Source organism: Phoca vitulina, unplaced genomic scaffold, assembly GCF_004348235.1.
Source record: "Phoca vitulina isolate PV1807 unplaced genomic scaffold, GSC_HSeal_1.0 scaffold40, whole genome shotgun sequence".
NCBI lineage: Eukaryota > Metazoa > Chordata > Mammalia > Carnivora > Phocidae > Phoca > Phoca vitulina.
The window spans coordinates 16,614,423-16,631,667 of NW_022589743.1; the positions used below are offsets into that span (position 1 = coordinate 16,614,423).

The window sequence follows — 17,245 nt, forward strand, 5'->3', positions numbered from 1 at the left end:
TTCAAAGAAATGGAACAAATAATCCTAAAATTTGTATGGAACCAGAAAAGACCCCGCATAGCCAGAGGAATGTTGAAAAAGAAAAGCAAAGCTGGCGGCATCACACTTCCGGACTTCCAGCTCTACTACAAAGCTGTCATCATCAAGACAGTATGGTACTGGCACAAAAACAGACACATAGATCAATGGAACAGAATAGAGAGCCCAGAAATGGACCCTCAACTCTATGGTCAACTAATCTTCGACAAAGCAGGAAAGAATGTCCAATGGAAAAAAGACAGTCTCTTCAACAAATGGTGTTGGGAAAATTGGACAGCCACATGCAGAAGAATGAAACTGGACCATTTCCTTACACCACACACAAAAATAGACTCCAAATGGTTGAAAGACCTCAATGTGAGACAGGAGTCCATCAAAATCCTAAAGGAGAACACAGGCAGCAACCTCTTCGACCTCAGCCGCAGCAACTTCTTCCTAGAAACATCGCCAAAGGCAAGGGAAGCAAGGGCAAAAATGAACTATTGGGACTTCATCAAGATAAAAAGCTTTTGCAAAGCAAAGGAAACAGTCAACAAAACCAAAAGACAACTGACAGAATGGGAGATATTTGCAAATGACATATCAGATAAAGGGCTAGTATCCAAAATCTATAAAGAACTCATCAAACTCAACACCAAAAGAACAAAGAATCCAATCAAGAAATGGGCAGAAGACATGAACAGACATTTTTCCAAGGAAGACATCGAAACGGCCAACAGACACATGAAAAAGTGTTCAATATCGCTCAGCATCAGGGAAATCCAAATCAAAACCTCAATGAGATACCACCTCACACCAGTCAGAATGGCTAAAATTAACAAGTCAGGAAATGACAGATGTTGGCGGGGATGCGGAGAAAGGGGAACCCTCCTCCACTGTTGGTGGGAATGCAAGCTGGTGCAGCCACTCTGGAAAACAGTATGGAGGTTCCTCAAAAAGTTGAAAATAGAGCTACCCTATGATCCAGCAATTGCACTCCTGGGTATTTACCCCAAAGACACAAAAGTAGGGACCCGAAAGGGTACGTGCATCCCGATGTTTATAGCAGCAATGTCCACAATAGCCAAACCGTGGAAAGAGCCAAGATGTCCATCAACAGATGAATGGATAAAGAAGATGTGGTATATATATACAATGGAATATTATGCAGCCATCAAAAGGAATGAGATCTTGCCATTTGCAACGACGTGGATGGAACTGGAGGGTATTATGCTGAGCGAAATAAGTCAAACAGAGAAAGACATGTATCATATGACCTCACTGATATGAGGAATTCTTTATCTCAGGAAACAAACTGAGGGTTGCTGGAGTGGGGGGTGGGGTGGGAGGGATGGGGTGACTGGGTGATGGACACTGGGGAGGGTATGTGTTCTGGTAAGCGCTGTGAATTGTGCAAGACTGTTGAATCTTAGACCTGTACCTCTGAAACAAATAATGCAATATATGTTAAGAAAGAAAAAAAGAAGAAGAAGAATGTAGCAGGAGGGGAAGAATGAAGGGGGGAAAATCGGAGGGGGAGAAGAACCATGAGAGACGATGGACTCTGAAAAACAAACTGAGGGTTCTAGAGGGGAGGGGGTTGGGAGGATGGGTTAGCCTGGTGATGGGTATTGAGGAGGGCACGTTCTGCATGGAGCACTGGGTGTTATGCACAAACAATGAATCATGGAACACTATATCTAAAACTAATGATGTAATGTATGGGGATTAACATAACAATAAAAAAAAAAGTTAAAAAAAAAAAAAAGAAATTAAGTCTTTAGTGCTTTCTATAACAAAAGCTATGGTGACATATGTCATTTCAGACTCTCTCTTGCTTGTGGTGGAATGGCTGTGAATTCTCTTGAAGACCTTAATGTAGATTGCTTGGGACATGCTGGTCTTGTACATGAGTGTACATTAGTGAGTATCTCTGTGGGCAGGGGTTATAAAGTGAAGAGTAAACCTTTTTTTTTTCTTTAATACTAAATCTTTTAATTCAGGCTTTTACCTTTTGATGTCTGAATAATCCCCAGGACAGATTTTACAATTTATTTATCTGAATGTTTGTTGAGAGTTCAAATATAACTTAACTGCTTTTAACACATATTTAGTTATGTTTGATAAGAAAAATTCACATGAAGATTGGATTCTAATATAAGCTGGGTCTTCATTTAATAATAACATTAAGTATTAGAGTTATATTTTCTTGGATTATCCTCTAGGGTGAAGAAAAGTTCACTTTTATCGAGGCCTGTGTTAACCCTCGTTCTGTCACCTTGTTGGTTAAAGGACCGAATAAGCATACTCTCACACAAATCAAGGACGCTATCAGGGATGGACTTCGTGCCATCAAAAATGCCATTGAAGATGGTAGGCTCTTTGTTGTGATGGACATGAACCTTATGTATTTTTAAAGTAGTAATAAATCTATCATAAATATATATAGTATTTTAAAAGATATGAATGATTATTATTCTCTCACTTCATTTTGGATAATTTATAGTTTAGATTGTGAAGATTTTTCCATGGAATATTCTTAATAAGTATGCTGCACTTTTTTTTGGTTAGATTTTATTTATTTATTTATTTATTTGAGAGAGAGTGTGTGAGAACAAGTGGGGGAAGGAGCAGAAGGAGGAGAGGGACAAGCAGACTTGTAAGCTGAGCAGGGAGCCTGACTCGGAGCTTGATCCCAGGACTGAGGCGAAGTCAGATGCTTCTCGACTGAGCCACCCAGGTGCCCCAGTATCCTGCCCTTTTTTTTTTTTTTTTTTTAAAGATTTTATTTATTTATTTGACAGAGAGAGACACAGTGAGAGAGGGAATGTAAGCAGGGGGAGTGGGAGAGGGAGAAACAGGCTTCCCGCCGAGCAGGGAGCCCGATGTGGGACTCGATCCCAGGACCCCGGGATCATGACCTGAGCCGAAGGCAGACGCTTAACGACTGAGCCACCCAGGCGCCCCGTATCCTGCCCTTTTAATTAACTTCTGTTTATGAAATGAAAAAGCACTTAATTTAATGCTATAGTATCATTTTTTAATTTTTAGAAATTTATTTTTAAAACCATTGGGGCTCCTGGGTGGCTCAGTCAGTTAAGCGTCTGACTCTTGAACTCAGCTCAGGTCTCAATCTGAGGGCTGTGAGTTCAGGCCCAAGTTGGGCTCCATGCTGGGTGTGGAGCCTACTTAAAAAAGAGAGAGAGAGAAAAAAATTTGTTTTTAAAACCACGAAAAGACTTTTACAGCTTAGAACTCATTCCATTACCTTAGGTAGGTGCAGTGTAATTTTGAGAAAGATTAGGAAAGAATATTAGCATGTATTATTTATTGATAATTTATAAACCAACTTCCTTCTAAAAGGAGTTGGAGTAGGTAATTCAATAAAAACACACATTTAAAATAGAATAATAGGGGCGCCTGGGTGGCTCAGTCGTTAAGAGTCTGCCTTCAGCTTAGGTCATGATCCCAGGGTCCTGGGATTGAGCCCTGCATCGAGCTCCCTGCTCGGCTGGAAGCCTACTTCTCCCTCTCGCCCTGCTTGTGTTACCTCTCTCACTGTGTCTCTCTCTGTTAAATAAATAAATAAATAAATAATCTTAAAAAAAAAAATAGAATAATAAGCACATGAAAAGATCCTCAACATAATTAGTCATTAGGAAAATGAAAATTAAAACTATAGATACCATTTCACAACTGTTATGATGGCTATAAATCAAAAAGCTGGACAATAGTAAATGTTGGCAAGGATATGGAGAAATTGGAGCTGTCAGCATTGCTGGTGGGAACTGCTGGAAAACAGTAGGGAGTTCCTTAACAAGTTAAACACAGAGTTATTATATGACCCAGCAAATCAACTCTTAGGTATACACCTAAGGTATACCTTAATATTCTTTGATCAAATTGTTCCGGCTACATTTGTTGAAAAGATTCTTCTTTAACCAGTGAGTTAAGTTGCCATTGAAACTTTTCACTGAAAATCAGTTGTCCATGTTTGTGTGGTTCTATTTCTGGATTCTTATTCTGTTCCATTGATCTGTCTATCTCAATGTTAATATACTATCCTGATTATTGTAACTTTATGATAAGTCTTGAAATCAGCAGTGTTAATCCTCTCATTTTGCTCTTTTTCAAGTTATTTTGGTTATTTAAAATCTTTTCTGCATTTTCATGTGAATTTTAGAATCAGCTTGTCAATTTCTACCAAAAAGACTTGAGATTTTGGTTGGAATTTCACCGAATCTGTAGAACATTCTGGGAATAATTGATATCTTAATATTGAGTCATGGTGTTTTTATTTATTTGAGGCTTCTTGACTCAATCTCAGCTATATATGTATATATATATATATATATATATATACACACATATATATATATTTTACTTCAATATTTTATTATTTTTAGTGGCATATCTTTTTTCAGATTTATGTAGTTCATGAATTTTGGTCCTATTATACATGATGTTTTTAAAATTTCAATTTCTAGGGCGCCTGGGTAGCTTAATCAGTTAAGCGTCCGCCTTTGGCTCAGGTCATGATATCAGGGTCCTGGGATTGAGCCCCGCATCGGGCTCTCTCCTCAGCAGGGAGCCTGCTTCCCCATCTCTCTCTCTGCCTGCTTCTCTGCCTACTTGTGATCTCTCTCTCTCTCTCTGTCAAATAAATAAATAAAATCTTTAAAAAAATAAAATTTCAATTTCTGGTTGTTGTTAAGACATAGAAATACAGTTGATTTTTGTATATTGATCTTTAATTCTGTAACCTTGTTAAACTCACCTATTCTAGTAGCTTTTTTATAGATTTCATTGAATCTATAAAATATATATGAATTTTATATGAATATATAAATGATCATGTTGTCTGCTAATAAAGACAATTTTACTTCTTCCTTTCCAATCTGGATAGCTTTTTTTTTTTTTTTTAAAGATTTTATTTATTTATTTGACAGAGAGAGAAACAGCGAGAGAGGGAACACAAGCAGGAGGAGTGGGAGAGGGAGAAGCAGGCTTCCCGCCAAGCAGGGAGCCTGATGCGGGGTTCGATCCCAGGACCCTGGGATCATGACCTGAGCCGAAGGCAGACGCTTAACGACTGAGCCACCCAGGCGCCCCTGGATAACTTTTTATTTCTTTTTTCTTTTTATTTCATGGGTTAGAAACTTCAATACATTGTTGAAAAAATGGTGAGATTGGGCATCCTTTCCTTGCTCCTGATCATAGGGGGACAACATTTAGCCTTTCTCTATTATGTATGATATTTGGCTGTAGATTTTTCTAGAAGTCCTCTGTCAGATTGAGGAAGTTCTCTTCTCTTACTGAGAGTTTTTATCACGACTGATGCTGGATTTTACCAGTTGCTTTTCTGGTGATCTGTTGAGGTGATTATATGTTTCTTCTCTGTTAGATTATTAATGTGGTAAATTACATTGATTTTCAAATGTTCAGCCAACCTTACATTCTTGGGATAAACCCTACTTATGATGTATTATCCTCTTTAAAAATAGATTACAGTTTTTATAAAATTGTGGCTATGTATGTATATATATATATATATATATATACACACACATATATACACATATACAATTTGTCATTTTAATCATTTTTAAGTGCTACAATTCAGTGGCATTAAGTTACATTCTTTCACGTTATTGTGCACCTGTCACCATCATCCATCAATAGAACATTTTTCATCTTTTTTTTTTTTAAAGATTTTATTTATTTATTTGAGAGAGACAGAATGAGAGAGAGAGCACATGAGAGGGGGTAGGGTCAGAGGGAGAAGCAGACTCCCTGCTGAGCAGGGAGCCCAATGCGGGACTCGATCCAGGGACTCCAGGATCATGACCTGAGCCGAAGGCAGTCGACTGCTTAACCAACTGAGCCACCCAGGCGCCCAGAACATTTTTCATCTTACAATACTGAAACTCTATAGCCATTAAACAATAACTCTCCATTCCCCTCTCCTCCCATCTCTCGGAAACCACTATTCTACTTATGGTCTCTATGAAATTGACTATTCTATGTACCTTGTTTGAGTGGAATCATCTAGTATTTGTCTTTTTGTGACTGGCTTATTTCACTTAGCATAATATCTTTCAGGGTTCATCCATGTTGTGGCATATGTCAGAATGTCCTTGCTTTTTTTTTTTTTTAAAGATTTTATTTATTTATTTGACAGAGAGAGAGACAGCGAGAGCAGGAACACAAGCAGGGGGAGTGGGAGAGGGAGAAGCAGGCTTCCTGCCGAGCAGGGAGCCCGGTGCGGGACTCGATCCCAGGACCCTGGGATCATGACCTGAGCCGAAGGCAGACTCTTAACGACTGAGCCACCCAGGCACCCATGTCCTTGCTTTTTAAGGCTGAATAACATTGCATTGTATGTATATACCATCTGTTATTTATCCATTTATCCATTGATGGAAACTTAGATCGCTTCACCTTTTGGCTATTGTGAGTAATGCTGCTATGTGTATTGTCCTTTCTGTATATTGTTGGACTTGATTTGCTAAAATAAGGGGTATTTATATATTTTTTGCTTATAATGCCTTTATCTGTTTTTTTTTGCTGTTAGAATAATGCTGACCTCATAGAATGAGTTAGAAAACATTCTGTCCCTTAAATTTTCTGAAAGTGTTGAATTGTTATGTAGAATTGGTATTACTTCTTTCTTTACTGTTTGGTGGAATTCGCCAGTAAAGCCATCTGGGCCTGCAGTTTTCTTGAAATTTAAGCTATAATTAATCTTTTTAATAGATAACGGGGCTATTCAGGTTATCTTTTTTTTTTTTTTTTGAGTTTGTGTCTTTCAAGAAATTTATCTGTTTCATCTGTTGAGAACATCAAACTGCTGCCCATGAGCTAAATCCTGTTGGTGCCTGTTTTTGATAAATAAAGTTTATGGGGATACAGCTATACCCATTCATTTATGTATTGCCTGTGGCTCTTTTTGTGCTACAATGGCAGAGTTGAATATTTACAAAGGAGATGGTATGGCCCATGGAGCCTAAAATATTTAAATCTGGTCTTCTGCAGAAAGTTTGCTAATCCCTGATCTAAGTTTTCAAATTTATTAGCATAAAGTTGTTCATAATATTCCCTTACTATTATACTTTTAATGTCTGCAGAATCTATAGTGATAATTACCTTTTTCATTTCTGACTTTCATTCTATTTTTTAACATTGTTCATGTTTATTTCATTGATTACTGATCCAATTTTTATTATTTTCTTTCTTCTGTTTACATTAGGTATCACTTGCTCTTTTCTAGTTCTTAAGGTGGAAGTTGAAGTCATTAGTTTGAGACCTTTCTTCTTTTCTAATGTAGGTGTTTAGTGATACAAGTTTCTTTTTAGGTATTGCTTTAGTAACATCCCACAAATTTGGATGTGTTTTTGCAGAATGGGATCAGGGAAGTTTTTACAGCTACTGGTCTGTTTCTTAAGGTGGGTGGGAGGTACATGAGTACATTTATTTGTGCATTTATTCTTTATACCTTGTATATGTAAATATCCTTCTGTGTATATTCAGTATTTCACAACGAACTTAAAAAAGTTTTTTAAAATTACTTTTTAATTCTGGTATAATTAACGTACAGTGTTATATCACAAGGAACTTTTTAAAAATCTGAATGGGAGGCAAGGATGCAATCACCTTGTGGGTAGACAACTCTTTTGAGCAGTTATGTTGTACAGGGAAGCAGAGGAAAAGGCAAGTAATTAAAAAATGATGTGGGATAAAGGAGAGATTCTTTTTGTGTTGTTTTGTTTTAAAGATAGGTGATTCCAAAGCAAATTTGTTGATTCAAAGGAGAGTCATAAACTTTATAAAAACCATATCAGCAGGTATAAAAGTCATATCCTGTTGTGAAAATTGATGTTTTTTTTAAAAATTTTATTTATTTATTTTTTATTTATTTGACCGAGAAACAGCGAGAGAGGGAACACAGGCAGGGGGAGAGGGAGTGGGAGAAGCAGGCTTCCCGCTGAGCTGGGAGCCCGATGAGGGGCTCGATCCCAGGACCCTGGGATCATGACCTGAGCCGAAGGCAGACACTTAACGACTGAGCCACCCAGGCGCTCTGAAAATTGATGTTTTTAACCAGAGCTTTTACCTTAGAATAATAAGAACACCTATATTTTTTCCTCAGGTAACAGTTTGGGTTTTGCTTCAGTACAGAAAACAGATACTATAGTAAGTCCCAAGAATTCTATACCAAAACAGTGGCCACATTATCTTGGCCTAAAGTTTTTTTCAAATCAGATACTACAATTAGTTTCCTGTCCCAAAAATTATAAATAACTACCTTTTAAATGTAGTCATAAAGGAATAAGATGAAGGTGGAAGAAATGTCTACTCTTCAATGAGATAAGCTGCTTGTAGCCAGTTGTCTGTACCATGCCTAATTAATGGTGTGTAACTTCAGGATGCTTCATAAGGCATCTGAGTAACCACTGAACTATGCAACCTACTTTATTTCTGTATATATTTAAGTATATTTTAGGTGTTGGCAGTATAATTTAACACACTTGAATAGCTAAGTACTTTTTTCTTTGGTGTTTTTATCTGGCATGCCTTGCCAAATCTTTTCCCTTCAATAGGCTGTGTGGTTCCAGGAGCAGGTGCAGTTGAAGTGGCAATAGCGGAAGCTCTTGTTAATTACAAACACAGTATAAAAGGAAGAGCTCGTCTTGGAGTCCAAGCTTTTGCTGATGCCCTGCTCATTATTCCTAAGGTACAACTATCCTAATGGCCAAAGAACAACTGGCTGGACACAAGGGTGTTGGATTATAAATTGTCCACATTATCTAGCAGAGTAGAAAGACAGTTTTTATTTGCATTTCCCCACACAGTTTTGTTTAAGATATGTTACAGATAAAGCAGGGAAACCTTTGGATAATAGCTCAGAATCCTTGTCAGAGTTTCATGAAATAACTAAATTACCCCTTTGCTTATCTCTGAGCACCAAAAGTTGAAGTAAGTCTGGAAATTTCCTTCAAAAATGGTTCATGATTAATCATAATGAAAAAGTTTAGAACTTAAAATTTAACTAGACTTTGGGGTAGATTTTATCTTGGTGGTGGTATCCAAAGTATTATCATCACTTTAAATTGTGGTTAGCGAGAACTTCAGGCTGTTTGGCACTGCCAAATAGGAGCGTGCTTTTGTCATTTTCATTTTAATACCTACAAAAGGAGAGAAACCAGATGTTCCCTGTATCGACAGAAGGACAGAGAACTACCATGAAAAGGAATGGTAGTCGTTTGCCTTAATCTGGTTGTGAACCACTTAGAAACACAGAAGGCCATGTCAAAGACGTTATTACCGTGAATTAAAATACTAAGAACAGTGCTAACAAAGTCTCTTTGTTAATTGCTTTAAAATTATTCATAATTTATGGAATCTTTGAGAATTGGAGATCTATTTTTCTCTTTGCCTGAAACAGCAAAGTCAGTAAGTGATGATCCAGTAGTTGACACAAACTGGTAAGCCTGGTATACAGTGGTGGTTCCTTTTTACTTATCAGCTGTTGGTTTGGTACTACTTGGAAATAAACCTGGTTTGGAGTGCTGTTATCTCCATTCCTGTTGCCACAGGTCAGGACTCTCCTCATGTTGATGAGGGACGCAAAGATCCTGAAAACATGTAGGGTTCCTTTAACAGATGCCTAGGAAAAGCTAGAAAATGTGTGGCTGAAGGGACGAGAAGAAATAATACCATTCTACTGATTTTCCATTTTTTTAATTATTTTTTAAAGATTTTACTTATTTGAGAGAGAGCACGAGAGAGAGAGAGTGAGTGAGCGCAGGCGAGAGCCCAAGCGTAAGCACGCAAGCAGGGGAGAGGGGCAGAGGGAGAAGGAGAAGCAGGCTCCCTGCTGAGCAAGGAGCCCGATGTAGGACTTGATCCCAGGACCCTGGGATCATGACCTGAGCTGAAGTCAGATGCTTAACTGACTCAGCCACCCAGGTACCCCCTAATTTTCCATTTTTTAAAAAAGTTTTTATTTATGTATTTGTGTAATCTCTACACCCAGAGTGGGGCTTGAACTCATGACCCTTGATCAAGTCACATGCTCTTCCGACTGAGCTAGTCAGGCGCCTGCCCCTCTTTCCATTTTTTAAGAAATCTTTTGCGTGGAGGGAAATTAATATAGTGGGGTAGGGATGGGGGACTGTAATGTCCTCAGAATTTACTGTAATATACATAGGGAAAATGTTTAAGTAAATATAAAAACTGCTAGATACATGAAATAATAATTTGATTTAGATTAAGAATGGAATTCTTCAAAAGGAGATGATTACTGTATTACGAATATGTTTTCACAAGACTAGAGGGAAGAGCCTTATTTTTATATTTGATATTCAAATATGTATGTGAAGATATTTCACACATATATTTATTATTATTTTTATTCTTAAAGGTTCTTGCTCAGAATTCTGGTTTTGACCTGCAGGAAACGCTAGTAAAAGTTCAGGCTGAACATTCAGAATCAAAACAACCTGTTGGCATAGATTTGGATACAGGTAAGAAAGTGAAGAAAAATTAGCTGCTCAGTAAAGAAAGAGGTTTACTACAGTGACCTAGAACTTATAGTAAGGGAGTGGGGATTTGGGTGACTTTAATATTTAAATTTTGGGTGCCTTTAATTTACTTTTGAACTTCTTTTTTTTTAAAATTTTTTATTGTTATGTTAATCACCATACATGACATCGTTAGTTTTTGATGTAGTGTTCCATGATTCATTGTTTGTGTATAACACCCAGTGCTCCATGCAGAACGTGCCCTCTTTAATACCCATCACCAGGCTAACCCATCCTCCCACCCCTCTCCCCTCTAGAACCCTCAGTTTGTTTTTCAGAGTCCATCGTCTCTCATGGTTTGTCTCCCCCTCCGATTCCCGCCCCCTTCATTTTTCCCTTCCTACTATCTTCTTTTTTTTAAGATACAATGTATTATTTGTTTCGGAGGTACAGATCTGTGATTCAACAGTCTTGCACAATTCCCAGTGCTCACCATAGCACATACCCTCCCCAGTGTCTATCACCCAGCCACCCCATCCCTCCCACCCCCCACCACTCCAGCAACCCTCAGTTTGTTTCCTGAGATTAAGAATTCCTCATATCAGTGAGGTCATATGATACATGTCTTTCTCTGATTGACTTATTTTGCTCAGCATAACACCCTCCAGTTCCATCCACGTCGTTGTAAATGGCAGGATCTCATTCCTTTTGATGTGCATAATATTCCATTGTATATATATACCACATCTTCTTTATCCATTCATCTGTCGATGGACATCTTGGCTCTTTCCACAGTTTGGCTGTTGTGGACATTGCTGCTATAAACATTGGGGTGCACGTACCCCTTTGGATCCCTACATTTATATCTTTGGGGTAAATACCCAGTAGTGCAATTGCTGGATCGTAGGGTAGCTCTATTTTCAACTTTTTGAGGAACCTCCATACTGTTTTCCAGAGTGGCTGCACCAGCTGGCATTCCTACCAACAGTGTAGGAGGGTTCCCCTTTCTCCACATCCCCGCCAACATCTGTCGTTTCCTGACTTGTTAATTTTAGCCATTCTGACTGGTGTGAGGTGATATCTTATTGAGGTTTTGATTTGGGTTTCCCTGATGCTGAGCGACGTTGAGCACTTTTTCATGTGTCTGTTGGCCATTTGGATGTCTTCTTTGGAAAAATGTCTGTTCATGTTTTCTGCCCATTTCTTGATTGGATCATTTGTTCTTTGGGTGCTGAGTTTAAGGAGTTCTTTATAGATTTTGGATACTAGCCCTTTATCTGATATGTCATTTGCAAATATCTTCTCCCATTCTGTCGGTTGTCTTTTGGTTTTGTTGACTGTTTCTTTTGCTGTGCCAAAGCTTTTTATCTTGATGAAGTCCCAATAGTTCATTTTTGCCCTTGCTTCCCTTGCCTTTGGCAATGTTTCTAGGAAGAAGTTGCTGCGGCTGAGGTCAAAGAGGTTGCTGCCTGTGTTCTCCTTTAGGATTTTGATGGACTCCTGTCTCACATTGAGGTCTTTCAACCATTTGGAGTCTATTTTTGTGTGTGGTGTAAGGAAATGGTCCAGTTTCATTCTTCTGCATGTGGCTGTCCAATTTTCCCAACATCATTTGTTGAAGAGACTGTCTTTTTTCCATTGGACATTCTTTCCTGCTTTGTCGAAGATTAGTTGACCACAGAGTTGAGGGTCCATTTCTGGGCTCTCTATTCTGTTCCATTGATCGATGTGTCTGTTTTTGTGCCAGTACCATACTGTCTTGATGATGACAGCTTTGTAATAGAGCTGGAAGTCCGGAATTGTGATGCCGCCAGCTTTGCTTTTCTTTTTCAACATTCCTCTGGCTATTCGGGGTCTTTTCTGGTTCCATACAAATTTTAGGATTATTTGTTCCATTTCTTTGAAAAAAGTTGATGATATTTTGATGGGGATTGCATTGAATGTGTAGATTGCTCTAGGTAGCATTGACATCTTCACAATATTTGTTCTTCCGATCCATGGGCATGGAACGTTTTTCCATTTCTTTGTGTCTTCCTCAATTTCTTTCATGAGTATTTTATAGTTTTCTGAGTACAGATCCTTTGCCTCTTTGGTTAGATTTATTCCTAGGTATCTGATGGTTTTGGGTGCAATTGTAAATGGGATCGACTCCTTAATTTCTCTTTCTTCTGTCTTGTTGTTGGTGTATAGGAATGCCACTGATTTCTTTGCATTGATTTTATATCATACCACTTTACTGAATTCCTGTGAGTTCTAGCAGTTTTGGGGTGGAGTCTTTTGGGTTTTCCACATAAAGTATCATATCATCTGCAAAGAGTGAGAGTTTGACTTCTTCTTTGCCTATTTGGATGCCTTTGATTTCTTTTTGTTGTCTGATTGCTGTGGCTAGGACTTCCAGTACTATGTTGAATAGCAGTGATGATAGTGAACATCCCTGCCGCGTTCCTGACCTTAGGGGGAAAGCTCTCAGTTTTTTCCCATTGAGAATGGTATTCACTGTGGGTTTTTCATAGATGGCTTTTATGATATTGAGGTATGTACCCTCTATGCCTATACTCTGAAGAGTTTTGATCAAGAACATCTATTGAGAGGATCATATGATTCTTGTTCTTTCTTTTCTTAATGTATTGTATCACATTGATTGATTTGTGGATGTTGAACCAACCTTGCAGCCCAGGGATAAATCCGACTTGGTCGTGGTGAATAATCCTTTTAATGTAGTGTTGTATCCTATTGGCTAGTATTTTGGTGAGAATTTTTGCATCCATGTTCATCAAGGATATTGGTCTGTAATTCTCCTTTTTGATGGGGTCTTTGTCTGGTTTGGGGATCAAGGTAATGGTGGCCTCATAAAACAATTTTGGAAGTTTTCCTTCCATTTCTATTTTTTGGAACAATTTCAGAAGAATGGGTATTAATTCTTCTTGAAATGTTTGGTAGAATTCCCCTGGGAAGCCATCTGGCCCTGGGCTTTTGTGTTTTGGGAGATTTTTGATGACTGCTTCAATTTCCTTAGTGGTTATAGGTGTGTGCAGGTTTTCTATTTCTTCCTGGTTCAGTTTTGGTAGTTGATACATCTCTAGGAATGCATCCATTTCTTCCAGGTTATCTAATTTGCTGGCATAGAGTTGCTCATAATATGTTCTTATGATTGTTTGTATTTCCTTGGTGTTGGTTGTGATCTCTCCTCTTTCATTCATGATTTTGTTGATTTGGGTCATTTTTCTTTTTGATAAGTCATCCAGGGGTTTATCAATCTTGTTAATTCTTTCAAAGAACCAGCTCCTAGTTTCGTTGATCTGTTCTACTGTTCTTTTGATTTCTATTTCATTGATTTCTGCTCTGATCTTTATTATTTCTCTTCTCCTGTTGGGTTTAGGCTGTATTTGCTGTTCTTTCTCCAGCTCCTTTAGGTGTAGGGTTAGTTGTGTATTTGAGACCTTTCTTGTTTCTTGAGAAAGGCTTGTGTTGCTATATACTTTCCTCTTAGGACTGCCTTTGCTGTATCCCAAAGATTTTGAACAGTTGTGTTTTCATCTTCATTGGTTTCCATGAATTTTTTAAATTCTTCTTTAATTTCCTGGTTGACGCTTTCATTTTTTAGTTTTACTTTTGAACTTCTTAAAAGAAAATATTTATTCTTTTAGGAAATAGTTTTTGAGTGTTTGTTATTTGACTCTTGAGATTCACAAAGAAACTTCTAAGCTTATATTATCACAGGGAGGATAGGCAGTAAATAATAACCTTAACAGATAAGTTCCCTGAACATTTAAGGAGTAATAAATTCTATGAAAAAATAAAAGAAGAACCCTATAAGGATGACTGTGAATGCTAGCATGAGGTGCGGGGAGGGGGTTGCAATTTTTTTTTTTAATTTTTTATTGTTATGTTAATCCCCATACATTACATCATTAGTTTTAGATGTAGTGTTCCGTGATTCACGGGATTGCAATTTAAAGAGAAAGGTGGGCAGGGTAGACCTCATTGAGAATATGTCTATAGAAAATAATCAAAGGAAGTAAGGAAGTAGCCATGTTAGGGAACTGAGGAAAGACTATCCTGGGCAGAGGGAGCAGCCAGTGGAAAAGTCAGTGTCTGAAGCTTTTGAAGAGGAGGAAGGAGATGAGAGAGGTAGTAGAGAGATCATGCAGGGTGTGGGGGCCAATCCAAGGACTTTGACTTTTACTGCAGTGGAACAGGGAGCAATTTTTGGCAGAGGTGTGACATGGCCTAATTACGTTTAAAAGGATCACTCTGGCTATTCTGTGGAGAGGAGTCCACTGAACAACTGGAATGGGCATTAACTGCATCAGAGAACTGTGGGTAGAGCAGCTTGTCATGGAGGGAAGGTCAGTGCTGAGTTTTGGCCAAGTTAAATTCAAAGTGTCTGTAGACTTTCAAGTGAAATAGTTGGAAGTATGAGTCTGGAGCTCAAGAAAGAGCTCTGGGTTGGAGATAAAAACAAGAGTCTTCAGAGCATATATGGTTTATATCCATAAGACCGGATGGTAACTGGGGAGTGAGTGTAGAGAGAGAAGAAAAGAACCCAGGACTAAGTCATTGGCTACTCCAGAATTAAGAGCTCTGGGAAGAAGAGGAAGAACCAGGAAAGTCAACAGAGAAGTTGCCACTAATGCAAAAGAAAAAACGAGGCTGAGCGTGGTGTCCTGGAAGACAGGTGAAGAAAGACTAGTCAGGAGGCCATGTTAAGTGTTGCTGATCCACAAGGCCTGAGAACTGACCCCTGGATTGGATTTGATAACATGGGGTCATTGTGACCTGGACACTAGTAGTTCTGCTGGTATATTAAACACTGTTAGAATATATAACCAGTATTAACAGAATATATCAAGATTGTAGTGTTAAAATAGTTTGTTTTTACTTTGCAGGTGAGCCCATGGTAGCAGCAGATGCAGGAGTTTGGGATAATTATTGTGTGAAAAAACAACTTCTTCACTCTTGGTAAATTCATATTAATAAAAAGAGAAAGACTGTTAGGGACATAATCAGTAACTTTAAAACTTGTCTATTGTTTTTGCCACTCTATAGTGAAAAATGGTTAAGTGTATGAAAAGGCATGGTATCCAGTTACTCACGTTAGCTTCTGTCATTTTATAGTCCTTTTTCCATTTTGATTCTAGCAGTGTCAGATACAGGAAATGTTTATCTTACTGTTTATTTGAGGGGGAAGGGAAAGAAGGAAGTTTACTGAAATTGTACCACGTGCATAGCAGGGAAAAGCAAATGATGTGCTAAAAATGAGCTCAGATTTGCTGGTATATAAAATCAAATTTTTATCAGCAGAGGAGTTGAAATTATAATACAAGGGGTGATATTTGCATTTACAATAGCTTCGTGTCATAATATCTCATATAACATCATTAAAGAACAAAGTACTTTTAGTAGCTGGAGATTGCTGGGGGGAAAAGATGAGAGTGGGTTGGTGGGCTTTACTCACCCTGTTATCTTTTTCTTCAGCACGGCGATTGCCACCAACATTCTCCTGGTTGATGAAATTATGCGAGCTGGTATGTCTTCTCTTAAAGGATGATTGAGTTCAAAATCAACTCTTACAGAAGCTGAGATTTAGTGCATTTACATCAACTACCATTATATAGCCTGAGCCATTCTTAATTTTTGCACAATAAAAGCGGTTTATATTTGTTGGCCTTAGCAGTCTCAATAATACTTCATCAAGGTATAAAGAACACGAGAAGTACTTTCACAGTAAAGGAATAATAATCAAAATATTTTTCCTTAAGAGTTCTAACTTTGGAGCTCCTGGTTGGCTCAGTTGGAAGAGCATGTGACTCTTGATCTTGGGGTCATGAGTTTGAGCCCTACATTGGGGGTAGAGATTACTTAAATGATAAGTATAAGAGAAAAAGAGTTCTGACTTCCTATCCTTTATTGTATGTGTAATATGAAATAATAAATATTTATTTGGTTTTCATCCCCAGTTCCTGGCATGAGCTTTTAAAACTTTTGTAGTTTCCTGAGTAACAGGGGTGATAGGAGCATTTTTTTGGTTATAATATTTGGTCTTAGTTTCTGCTTCCAGCCATAAGAGCTTCTAAGACTATTGGAATCTCCGAAACTAATGAGTGTCTTTTTGTATGCTAATTAGTGACTGTTGATGGGCCCTTAGGAGGGCACCTGGGTGCCAGAGGAACCAACCTTGTGGTTAGAGGGTTAGAACTTTCAGCCTCTCCCTGCATCTCCCACTCTACCCCTCTACCTCTAGGGTAGGTAGAGGGGCTGGAGGTTGAGTTACTAATAAGTCATGGCTATGTGATGAAACCTCCATAAAAATTTCTAAACTGTGGGATTCATTGACCTTCCAGTTTGGTGAACACATCCATGTGCCAGGAGAGTTGGCCTAATCAAACCCCCCTGGGACAGAAACTCCTATACCTGGGAACCTTCTGGACTCGCACTATGTACGTCTTCATTAGGTTGTTCATTTTTATCCTTTATAATGCCCTTTATAATAAGCTGATAAATGTGTTTCCATGAGTTCTGTGAGCTGCTGTAGCAAATGTTTGAACGTGAGGAGGGGGCCATGGAAACCCCTGATTTGTAGCCCAGTTGGATAGAAGTGTGAGTAACATGGGTACCCACTACTTGCAATTGGTAGGGCAGTCTTGTGGGACTCAGCCCTTCATCTGTGGGGTCTGCTCTGCCTCCAGGTAGTCAGATTGTAG

At 38.4% G+C, this 17,245-nt stretch overlaps 1 protein-coding gene across 2 annotated transcripts in view; it reads left to right on the forward strand.

The window, feature by feature from the left end:
• The window catches only part of CCT6B (chaperonin containing TCP1 subunit 6B), a 33,564-nt gene extending 17,359 nt beyond the window's left edge, over nt 1-16,205 (forward strand). For both annotated transcript variants that reach the window (XM_032429206.1, XM_032429205.1), the window contains 6 exons: nt 1,845-1,941; nt 2,244-2,391; nt 8,619-8,752; nt 10,442-10,544; nt 15,431-15,503; nt 16,020-16,205. In XM_032429206.1, coding sequence (XP_032285097.1) covers nt 1,845-1,941; nt 2,244-2,391; nt 8,619-8,752; nt 10,442-10,544; nt 15,431-15,503; nt 16,020-16,092 — 628 coding nt within the window. In that variant the 3' untranslated portion in view covers nt 16,093-16,205. The remainder of the gene's footprint in view (nt 1-1,844; nt 1,942-2,243; nt 2,392-8,618; nt 8,753-10,441; nt 10,545-15,430; nt 15,504-16,019) is intronic.
• Nucleotides 16,206-17,245: the final 1,040 nt, after the last annotated feature.